This window comes from Sinocyclocheilus grahami, unplaced genomic scaffold (assembly GCF_001515645.1).
Source record: "Sinocyclocheilus grahami isolate Dianchi unplaced genomic scaffold, SAMN03320097.WGS_v1.1 scaffold290.1, whole genome shotgun sequence".
Classification (NCBI taxonomy): Eukaryota; Metazoa; Chordata; class Actinopteri; order Cypriniformes; family Cyprinidae; genus Sinocyclocheilus; species Sinocyclocheilus grahami.
Window position 1 is genome coordinate 1,684,796 of NW_015505469.1, and position 12,033 is coordinate 1,696,828.

Consider the following 12,033-nt stretch of genomic DNA (forward strand, 5'->3'; position numbering starts at 1 on the left):
GTTCATTTTATTGTTTCCTGGAAGGCAATTTATATTACTTTTCATAATTTATATTTTTTGTCAAAGAATTTTCCAGCCTCTCTCTGCCCATTAGAGTGAATTCGGCTGCATTACTGTACCTTTTAAAAGCCCTTTCACAGCAAGGACGATAACTATAATGATAACAATAATGATATTGTTTTAAACATTGTTCTTAATTTAAAAGTAAAGCAGAGTCCACACCACAACTATAACAGCACAGAGGAACAATATAATTGAAATCACTTTAAAAACTTTTTTTTCTTCAGCTAATGAACAATAAAAATGTAGAATCCATCCTGATTTAAAGCACCAGATCACATAACAGCAGTGCACACTGAATAAACTAAATGTTATCGTGTGTTGGTGTGGACACTAATGTAATTAGTTATCTTTATAGCTGTCGTTCTTTGTGTGAACAGGCCTTAAGACTTATCTAAATGATATGTATATGTAAATGGTCTATTATCATTGGCTAAATTTACACGTCAGCATAGTTCACAATGTTGTTGATCAAGGCAGACCACGTCTGAGATTATTAAAATGTTCATGATTTAAAACTTTAAATTAGATGAATGTGTTAAAGCCATTTCTTTATTCTGTTTAATTTGTACACACACACACACACACACACACACACACATATATATATACACAATATAACAGAGTGAAAAAATTAAGGGGGTCTGAATACTTTCCGTACCGTACTGCTATATATATATATGCCGTATCGAAGTCTACATTTTTCACTCGGATGAACCGTGGAGGAAGTTTTCTTTGAACGTCTACATAAAACCTGTTTCAAAATGAGCAGTGGAAATGTCCTGTTTTGCATGACATGTACAATTGCTTCTGTGACTCATGGGCTACTGTTTCCTGCCGTTATCTGCATCAGTTGGTCTGTGCCACAAACAGTAGACATGTTTTCATTGAAATTCTTGTGCTGAGATGGTCTGAGTTTGCCTCTCTTAACCTTGAACTTTTACCAGCAGCGGCATTTAAGAGGGCAGAAATTTGCGGTTCAAATGAATTAAGTGGATTTTTCTTATTTGCTTTGAAGTTAGCGAGGTCAGGGGGGCGGTGGAAGGGATGCTCTGTATTTGATTTTGGCACACTTCATTTGCGAGTGCCTTCAGTCATAAAAGCACTTACTAGTCAGAGCGAAGTTTGTTTAATTTAAATGTCACATTAAATGGCAATTTTCACCAAGACATCTTCATGCGGATTTTCCAGAGCATGAACAGTATTGACATTCTTAATACCTAATTACTTAACGCCATTTGAGCTAAACTGCTATCATGCGCGGGGTAACGGAACGGCATTCGTTCAGCCCTTCACTCATATTATGAATATGTGCTCTGGGGTTGTAAAACTGGCTGAGGCCAAGCTAAAGGACAATGGAGGAGATTCGTGCCAAGACGCTACCTACCGCAGTGTGTCGTGGATGGATTTTATATGAGCAGACCTTTTGTTGAAAAATACTGAGGCGATTTAGTACGCAAGACCACTTTACGCAAGATTGATATGCATCACTTAAAGCAATAGTTCATCCCAAATATGAAAATTCTGTTATAGTTTACTCACCCTCAAGTCGTCCCAAATTTGTATGCCATATTTGCTTCTGTGGAACACAAGAAAATATTATTAAAATTTTATCTGGGTTTTTTTTTGTTGTTCTTGCTGCTGTAGTTTTTTTGTTTTTTTTTCAAAAATATATTATTTTGAAGATAGGAAGGTTTAGAACAACATGAGGGCAGTGTTATTTTAGTATCATTGATATACTGTAATAGTTTTGAAGGCATTTTTTAAATGCGTCTATACAGTTTTTATTTATTTATTTTTCGTATATTTAGTTTTAATTATTGTTGTACTTAAACTAAATGAAAAACCTAAATGTTGTTTTGGCCACTAGCTGAAATTAGAAGTGTTTTTTTTTTCTTTTCACTAAGTTAATTGTATTTAAGTAATTTGCAAGCCACAACTTCAGTTTATTTTAACATGATCACTGTCATTGTTTTTTTCAATTTACAGTTTGTTAGATTATCTATTATTGTAAAAAATGATTCTTTAAATTCAACAATAAATAACAATAGTTATTTATTGATGTTTTTGCAGTATAACATTTAAGTATTAGTAGACGTTAGGTGTCTTAATGCTACATTGTATTACTTTTATGTCATAGCATAGATAGCATACACTATATGCATAGATCCATAGCATAAATGCATTGTTGCTTAATTTGTTCCAAGTATGAATGATTACATTAGAATTACTGAATTATATTGGGTAGATCTTTTAACAGGACAGATGGTGAGAGCTGTAAGAATTTCCCTGTGACTGTTCCTATAAATAAGTGACAAGGACCAAAAAAAATAAAAAAAAATAAACTTGAACTGATTACTCAAACTAGCTTAGTATTTTCCCCATCCATATATTCTAGCCATTGTTTCTGGTGTCCAAATCATGAGCGTTTGCGTGTGCCAGCAGTCAGATTTGTTTGGGAAACAAGATCCATGTTGCGTGGAGAAGGCCAATGCAAATGGGGCTCTGGTCTGTGTAAACACCCTCGCTGAATAGATGCCCACAATCAAGCAGGTGTGCGCTGTAACAGAGAGCAGACTCTCAAAGACACAGCCAAACGTTGCACTGCAGCCTTTCTCGGCACGCTATTTTCTCCTGCAGACTTTTATTTGGCACATTGCTGAAATTGTAAGGTACAGTAAACGATCAAAGGCAAGAAGCAAACAGCATCTGAATCAAATTATTTGCACTGTTGGCCTTTCCTTGTGGCGACATGGTAAAATGAAAGTCACTTGGTTATTCATACACCGTGTTGGGGAAAGTTACTTTTAAAAGTAATGCATTACAATATTGCATTACTCCATAAAATAAGTAACTAATTACGTTACTTAGTTACTTTTAATGGAAAATAATGCATTACGTTACTTTTGCATTACTTTTTAAATCTCGACAGGACTCGCTTGTTTGTTTTTAAAATAAAAAAAGTTATATTTTTGGCAAATATAAAAGCCGTTTCACACCAAAAGTGAAAGGAATAAGCCTCAGGCTGAAGGGAAAGTAAATTTAAGTCCGTACAGTAGAATGCATAAGAAGAAATTTTGTGTATTTTTCATGAGCTCATTATCGGTTCTGACAGTTTGCTTTTGCATTACTGCACTTCTTCTGAGAAGTAGACTGCAAAATCCCAGTGCTGTTTGTGTCTTTCATTTACGCCTGAAAATAAACATGCATGATAAATGTCTTGAACATTAGCGCCATCCCACAAGGTCCTTTTAAAAGCATCTGGCCCGGCAATCGAAACCATGATAGTGCTTTAATTGTCCATGACACTTTGAAAATCCTTTCTGGCAGACGATCCTTTCCAAACTCCACTCATCACAAATATTATCCAGTTGTTTTGAGTATTGTCGTCGGTAATCCTCATGTTTCAGACTTGGCAGCGCAGCCCTCGCATCTGGCTCTCGGTGTTCGATTGGGCTTGCATGAAGCGAGATGCCAGCAGTTTTGACCGACTGTGTGTTTCTCCTCTTGAATTCTAGGGCCGTGGAGGACGGGGCTCCATCTTTGTGTGGGCTTCGGGGAACGGTGGCCGAGAGAAGGACAGCTGCAACTGCGACGGCTACACCAATAGCATCTACACACTGTCGATCAGCAGCAGCACGCAGAACGGCAACGTGCCCTGGTACAGCGAGGCCTGTTCGTCCACCCTCGCCACAACCTACAGCAGTGGAAGCCTCAATGAGAAACAGATTGTGAGTCTCTCTCTCTCTCTCTCCGCCTCCAGAAAATTAGCAACAGTTATCCTTTAATTGAAGAAGTGGCGTAGCAAATCTAATCCAAAAATAAAGAATCTGAAAACAGTTGGAGATCAGAAGATAGACTGCCAAGCCAATTTATGAAGAATTGTTGCCGGCGCTTTAAAGTTCTTAAAGGCTTTTTGGCTGTCAGTGAATGCTGCGGTCACTAGTGAGAGGGAAGATAGATGTTTTTTGTCTTCATGGCCTGTTTGAAGCTTCAAAAACACGGATGTTCTTGTGATTGCAAACCATATCCTCTCACTGTCACGCATGGCTTGGTTTTATCTTTGTTTGTGCGATTATTAATGATGTTTGTTAAGTCGAGCGTCACTGTTTTTATTGCATACACTTGTGCTTAGGGATTTCGACAAACCTCAGCCCTAAGTATTACAACATCTCCTAACCAGACAAAGCGACCAGCCATAAAAGCTACAGTATTTCTTCTGTGTGAATCAAATTATGTAGCTGGTTGAGGAGAGGTGTGCTATTACTAAGTGATCAGACTTGCAATTTTGGCCTGGCTGATGATAAAACAGGTGTTTCCAATTTCCAATTTATTGATTGACAGCTCTCCTGTCCCCATGTTGAGAGAAATCAGAAGATATTACTGTAGTTCTAAAATAAATATGAATATGCATTAATTCATCTCACTCACAAAAAAAAACACAGATTCGGTATTCTTCAAAATGAATAAAAATAATGCAACTCAGAATATGACGCAAACCTGCAATTAAATGTTAAACAACACAAATATCCTTTATGTATTTAATCTCATTATATTAACCAATGTCTTTGCTTCTGACCTTCGATGATCCAGTTCAACCATACTAATAAGCAAAAATTACTCTAGACAAACACTTGTCTTTTTTTTTATTGCTGAAATGTGTTGAAATTTCTTCTTATGCATTCTACTGTACGGACTTAAATTTACTTTCCCTTCAGCCTGAGGCTTATTCATTTCACTTTTGGTGTGAAAAGGCTTTTATATTTGCCAAAAATAGAACTTTTTTATTTTAAAAATTCAAAACGTAATAATCACTTTAATGTAGCTTGTGCCAACAGCTGTACGTCAGCAGCTCCGGGGGAATGACGTATGAGGTCGGCTTTGCGCATGCGCTGCTCAGAAGTGACGAACCCGGAAGCACAAGGGAGAGATCAAAACAAAACAATGGTCACTTATTAGAAGTACAAAACGAGGATTTGTACAGAAGAATGTCAGAGGATTTCGATATAAGCCAAGAGGAGACTGGTTTTCCTTTGCCAAAGTAAGGAAACTTTGCTTCCTTTGCTCCTGTTAACAAACGTTGGTTTTCACGAGACTCACCGGCGCATGCGCAACTCTGAACTCATACATCATGCTCCCGGAGCTGCTTCCATGTACAACTGTTGGCGCACGCTACAATGAAGTGATTATTACATTTTGAATATGGATATTTTTCTTACAAAAATGCATCGATTCGCTACAGGAGACCTTTGTTCACCCTTTTTATGAAACCTACCTATATTCAAGTGTTGATTTAAAAAAAAGAATGCTTTAAGCTAGAATAAAACAGATTTCTTTGTTTAAAAGTAGAGGCTCTGATCTTTATTTTGGTGTATTTGGTTTATTTGGTGTATTCAAACAGCAAAATATACTGGAGGCCATCTAATTTTAGTGAAAATCATGAAAATCGCTGGCGGCGGCTGGCAACTTTTTTCAAAAAAACTGGCGGGGAAAAAGTTAATAAATAAAAAAAATAAGTGTTATTTTAAGCACTCTAGCAACTGGATATTAGTGCTCTAAGAACCACTCAGATCACCTTAGCAAGACTATAGCAACACCCTGCCATATTGACACTGACTTTTGCATGAGCACACAATCTTTTTGGGTTCTTCACAAAATGTTAAGCTGTAGTTTCAAAGCACAAATATCCCCGTTATTCAAAACAACAACCCCTCACTGTCATAGCATGACATTTTCTTTGCTCATGATCGTTTTTGTTTCTTTACCCGGCTCTGTGCCGACAGGCGCGCACCCAAGCATTGTTCTCATAACCGGCTATGCCTGACTGACTCATCTATTGTCTCGCATTCAAGACACAGACACTGGCTTTCACAATGGAGGTGTGCTTTTAAAGGACAGAAGCCTGATACCCGCTGTTTCCTCTGCAGCAGACTCTTGTCAGGTGATATTCCTCTCCTGTGGTCTCCCAAGATCCATTTTTAAGTGTGCAATTGCTGAATTCTCCTGTCATCGCTCCTGTCATTCAGCCTCTCTGCCATTTTTAGCAATTAGTCTCACACAAGGAGGTCTGTCGCAGTCAGTGCACATCCTGCGATGCCTGGTTTTTTAAGTGTCACCCGTCGAGCCTTTTATGTTTGCATTTGTCTTGAATTGTTCCGGCTCTGTCTGTGTGACCCTAAGGGCTTAAAGATGCTGCGCTTTTTACCCTCAAGTGTTGAAAATGTCAAACATTTTACTGAACCACCTGGGTCACGTAACGGGCAGAAGCCGAATGGCAGTTTTTACAGGGTTTTTACATTTTCTGAAGAATATGAGAAGAGGTGCCTGCCATGCAGATGCCAGTGCTGTGATGCAAGATTTGTTGCCAAGGCATTGATATGCAGTTGCTAGGAAGTTCTGGGTGGTTTCCTACTGACCCAAGTGGAAAGAGCCCAATTCCCAAGTCTCTGTGAAATCTTCATCCCCGGTCTATTTTTTCTCTCCCAAATTCCCCTGAAAAAAAAACATTTAGAGGATCAGTTTGATCAGTCATTTCAGTTTGAAAAGTAATAGCACGGTGCTCCTCAACAACTTTCATGATTTGAGGTATCAGTTATATCTGTAGCGCAAATGGTGAGGGACTAGTTGCACATCAAAATTGAATGATGAGTGTAAGGGTCTTGTTTGAATTCTTGATTGAGTATGAACAAATAATAATAGCAATTCTGGACACAATTAGCAAGATAACGGATTGGGTTATGAATTGAGAAATCAAGATTTCCCTTATTTGACATACAGGCTAATGGTCAAAAGGTTGGAATATTTTAATTATTTTAATGTCTTATGTTCACCAAGGCTGCCTTTATTTAATAAAAAATGTTGGAAATATTTAGAAAAAATATATAACAATTATTTAAAAATCCTTTTTTTTCTATTTTAGTGAATTCCAAAAGAGTGTTTGGAATCTTCAGTGTCACTTGTTAATTTGGTGCTCGAGAAAATTTTTTTTGAGGTTAATGCTGAAAACCGTTTTTGCTGCTTAATATTTTTGTGGAGACTGCTTGAAAGTAAATTGTTAAAAAGTGACATTACAGACTTTCATAATGTTACAAAATATTTATTTTTCAAATAGTTTTTTTTTTTTTATGCTTAAATGACCTGAGAGCTAAAACCAGTGTAGAAAATTTACTTTTATTTCAAAATTCGTACAGTTTGTTAAAATCCTACTAACATTAATATTGCGCCTCAGGAAACATTCTGAAATAATTAAAAATGCCTCATCTTTAAACTTTTATCATCTTTTGTGAGAGACTTCATTGTCAAGTCAGTACAGTGTTGGTATTGTGTTCCCATCTAGAATAATTGGATTTTCCCGTCATATCAGTGATGCGATATGTTTTCTCGCTCCGCTTCCTGTTTCAGGTCACTACAGACCTCAGGCAGAAGTGCACAGACTCCCACACAGGCACCTCTGCCTCAGCCCCTCTGGCGGCAGGAATCATCGCCCTCGCCCTTGAGGCCAAGTAAGTCGTCCGAAGGAAATGTAAAATACATTATTAATAAAAAAAATACATTAATAGTAAATATACTAAAATATATTAATAGTAATATTGTGAAATATTTTTGCAATTTAAAATAACTGTTTAATTTGAATGTACTCCTGTGACGTAAAGCTGAATTTTCAACATCATTACTCCAGTCTTCAGTGTCACATGATCCTTCAGAAATTATTAATATGCTGATATGCTGCTCAAGAAACATTTATTATTGTTATCAATGTTGAAAACAGTTTAGCTGCTTCGCATTTTTCCGGATAGCATGATACATTTTTTTTTTAGAATTCTTTGATGATAAAAAAAACAAACAATATTTATGTGAAATAAAAATATTTTGTAACTTTTGAATAGAAGGGTATTTTAAAGACATGAAAATTAATATATTATTAAAAATATGGATTTATTAATTCGTTTGATTAGACATTCTTTTTGATTATACAATTATTTTAAAAATAGTATAAAATTATTATTATTAAAAAACATTTTGGATGGAAAAATGTAACCGTTTCAAGCAGCATGAGCATTCTGCAAAATGGCTTTTGCCTGGCTGAGTAAGTTATGATAGAATACTAATTTGTGTGAACTAAATCCTCTGCTAGAAGAAACTGCAGTCTTAATTGATCCTTCACTAACATATGGCAAACTGAGATTCTTCGGTGCACACAAACGGAATGTTTTAAATTTAGTGCTGCTAAAAAGGTCATGAAGTGCAAGAGGAAATAGGAATATGAAACGAGGTGGGAGCGAAACATCACTTTTGACGGTCTATCATATTTAAATTTAGAGCTGCATCTCTGCTGCCTACAGAGTTATTAAGACAGAAAACCGTTATTTTAAATTGTAATATAATTTTACAATATTACTGTTTAACTGTATTTTTGATGAAATAAATGCAACCTTGGTAAACATAAGAAACTTCTTTCAAAAATGTTAAATCTTAAAGACCCCAACATTTTTAATGATAATGCATAATGCATTCATAATTACTTGTATTAAGAAGTATAACTTTTCATTGTGGTTTATCCGTCAGTTCTTGAACACTATTTTCTTGTTTTTAGGAATATTGGGAGTCATTTGGTGATCAATAAGAGTGTGGATGCATGTGCTGGGACGGACAACTTTGTGAGCTCATTAGAGCATGCTCAAGCCCAGCTCACCCTGTCCTACAACCGCAGAGGAAACCTGGCCATCTACCTGATCAGCCCACAGGGCACCCGCTCCACGCTGCTTGCACCCAGGTCAGGCACTGAAAGGGATACCTCCACACACTTTATACTCAAATAGAGTATAGCTGAATCCGTTAAGTGTAACATTCTCTGTCTCTTTCTCTCTCAGACCTCACGATTACTCCTCTGAGGGCTTCAGTGACTGGGCTTTCATGACCACCCACTCCTGGGATGAGGACCCTCGTGGAGAATGGACGTTGGAGATTGAGAACATGGCTGGAACCAGCGACTATGGTAATAGCTCGTCCATCCAATTTGCAGTTTTTTTTGTTCCATTTATGCTTCAGATGTGTTGAGCCGTGGTGCTCATGCAGGAGATGCAGGTTCAAATCCAGAAAATTTGGACTTCCAGTGTACCCTAATCCCATTACAGGGGGCTGTTTCATAAAACTAGTTTACAAAATGGTAAAAAAAAAAGGTAAAATTAAAATATAAACAAAATAAAAACAAAAATTATAGAAAACTGACTTGAAAGTGATTAAAAAGTCAAACATTGATTGTGATCCAATAAAATAAACAAATTATAATAAAAATGGAGTAATAAAAGAGCATAAAGAAAATATAAATACAATTAAACAAAAATTATAAAAAAGTAGATTGCCATAAAAGAAAATAAAAAGATCATAAAATAAAAGATAAAACAGTCTGGGACTTGGAAATTATTAAAAAGAGTCCGATATGGATTGTGATCCAAAAAAGTCTCTTATGTCTGCCAGTGCCCTGATGTGCACTTCACAGAAATGAAGAGTATCTTCTCTCCCAATCCGCCTGATTTGCCCAATCCTGTTTTCTTCCTCTTTTATGTCACAGTCAATTTGTCTTCCTTCACTACATCCCGCAGTAAATCTGATTAATTAAATCTAGCTACGTAAATCAGAGGACTGAGTTTTTTCTCCCTCTCCCACTATCACGCTCTCCAGCCGCTCATGAACACTGTAAATATAAAGGGACTTCCAGCCAAAGCCCATTCATTTGTCCTCAGACGCTAACACAACTGCTTTATGTCTGGATTGAATGGACCATTCGTCCAGTGCATTACCTAGTCCATTTCTCTTTGTTGCTTTAAGAATTTACAGAGCTACTGACTTTATTGGACTATAGAGACAAAGTGTGCCATCTATCTAATGCATGTCGAAGCAGTGTGGCACTACAGTTACTGAATGATGATGACAAGAAGTTTGTGTTCAGACATTTTGTGTGCTGTTACAGGGCACAAGGATGATCAAGCTTTTATCTTCCGAGTAATTTGTGTTAGTGGCCACAAAATGAGCAAGATGTACAGGTGATAATATACAATCAGACATTGTCAAAATAGAAAGGGTGTTATCGTTTTATCTCGTATACAAGTGAAGAGTTAATTTGCTTATCTGTTTTTGCAAATAAACTCTTCAAGTATAGAATACAAATGGGGATTACTTTGCGTTTGACTTATTTTATACTAAATAGGGCTAATAAATATTGCTTTTTATTTGGTCAAGCATTGATACATGAAACTACAGTAGTCAACATTTGAAGTGGATCAAAAAAGTTCATCAAAGTTGTCCTAAGACAAGAATGCATTTTGGTTTTAGGACAACTTTGATGTAAGGGTTTGATCCATTTCAAATGTTGACCAGTGTAGTACAGCTGTGTAGGAAACCTTTACCCGTGACAGTGGTCATTTATGCAGCATGCAGCTAAAGGTGATTATACTAAAGTATCTTAATGTAAAATGAGCAATCAGAATTAAATATTTTAGTTTAAAAAATGTCATTCCTTTATTACATATTACAATTGTAAAATTATCTGATATATGCTTGTTATGCTTAATCCGTATGCGTGTCAGTTCTAATGAGCTATATTACTTAAAGAATTGTTTATTGTGATTATCATTAATATTACAATTATTATTTTAATGATTAACATTTTATCATATTCCTTTCATTTGATAAATTCAGTAAGCCATGAGAGGCTCCATAGTTATGTGATCATCAGTATTATTTTGGTATCATTGAGATTTGAGTTTTATTATTATTTTTAAATCAGTTTTATATATATTGTTATTTTCATTGTAAAGTTTTAGTAATTTTTGTTGTGTTTCCTTAGGCAACTAGCTGAAATTAAAAGTTTTTTTAATTTTAAATAACTAATGTTTTGTTTTTTTTGTTTTTTTGTGTTTGTTAACTTTGGTCAGATCGCTAATGCATTGCCTCTTGTGGCTTTTTGCTTTAATACCTCTATTCTAACTTAGCCCTATTCTGGTTTACTTGCGAAATCAGCTGTGCTAATGTTGTTTGCTTTTGGTCGGTCGCTTGTGTTCCTAATTTGTGAGTTGACAGCATCTGCTGACTGAATAAATGTGCATATAGTGTAATACAGTCTACTGACTGAGACCGAATGAACACAGACATAATGATTCACAACTGGCAACTGTCCTAATTTTGTGAGCTTCTTGTGTGCATGAGTCAGATTGTTGAATCTCTTTCTCTGTCTGTTTTAGGCACTCTGACTCAGTTCACTCTGGTTCTCTATGGCACAGCTTCTAGTTTATCCGGCCCTTCAGCAGCAGACTCCAGTAGCTGCAAAACATACGACCTCAATCAGATCTGCACAGGTGAGTGTCAGAGTAAATGATGGTGAAAGTGTGCCCCCTGCCAACTACTAGTGGCATTTACTAGCTGTCCTCAGTAACTAAGCTGTTTTCAGCTGCAGGCCTGATTGTCAGAATGGTATGCTCCCATACTACTCATATATACTCATTCTTCTGCAGCATGTGTACCGTGCACATTATGCACATTTTCATGCATGGAACACCTAGATGACCTAATACATTTGCCAAAATGTGCAGTTTACATATAAAGTACACTGCACACGACTATGCACTTGACTTGACCTTCCATTTCTTGTTTAACGAAACAATATTAACATCGTTTAACATCTTGACTTATTTTATTTGTCGTCTGAAACATTTGGACATTTTGCACAACATTTTGTGTAATATTTTGCATAAAAAATGCAAAAAGGCAATTTTTTCTAAATGAATCATGTCACGTAGGGTCATGCAACAACCATTCAAAACACCCCTACAGAGCGCACGCATACATTACGTGAAGTCTAGAGACTAGTGCGAGTGCGCATTTAGAGTGTGTTCTTTTACTGCATGATTCAGTCTATTACAATACATTTAGAATGATCACAAAATTCAAGATATGGGGACAGTGTATATATATATA

At 36.3% G+C, this 12,033-nt stretch overlaps 1 protein-coding gene across 1 annotated transcript in view; it reads left to right on the forward strand.

The window, feature by feature from the left end:
• The window catches only part of LOC107600744 (furin-like), a 125,239-nt gene that overhangs the window by 97,444 nt on the left and 15,762 nt on the right, over positions 1-12,033 (forward strand). The window contains exons 10-15 of the mRNA XM_016292701.1: positions 3,391-3,505; positions 3,579-3,791; positions 7,462-7,562; positions 8,603-8,833; positions 8,931-9,055; positions 11,301-11,414. Of these exons, the coding sequence (XP_016148187.1) occupies positions 3,391-3,505; positions 3,579-3,791; positions 7,462-7,562; positions 8,603-8,833; positions 8,931-9,055; positions 11,301-11,414 (899 nt within the window). The remainder of the gene's footprint in view (positions 1-3,390; positions 3,506-3,578; positions 3,792-7,461; positions 7,563-8,602; positions 8,834-8,930; positions 9,056-11,300; positions 11,415-12,033) is intronic.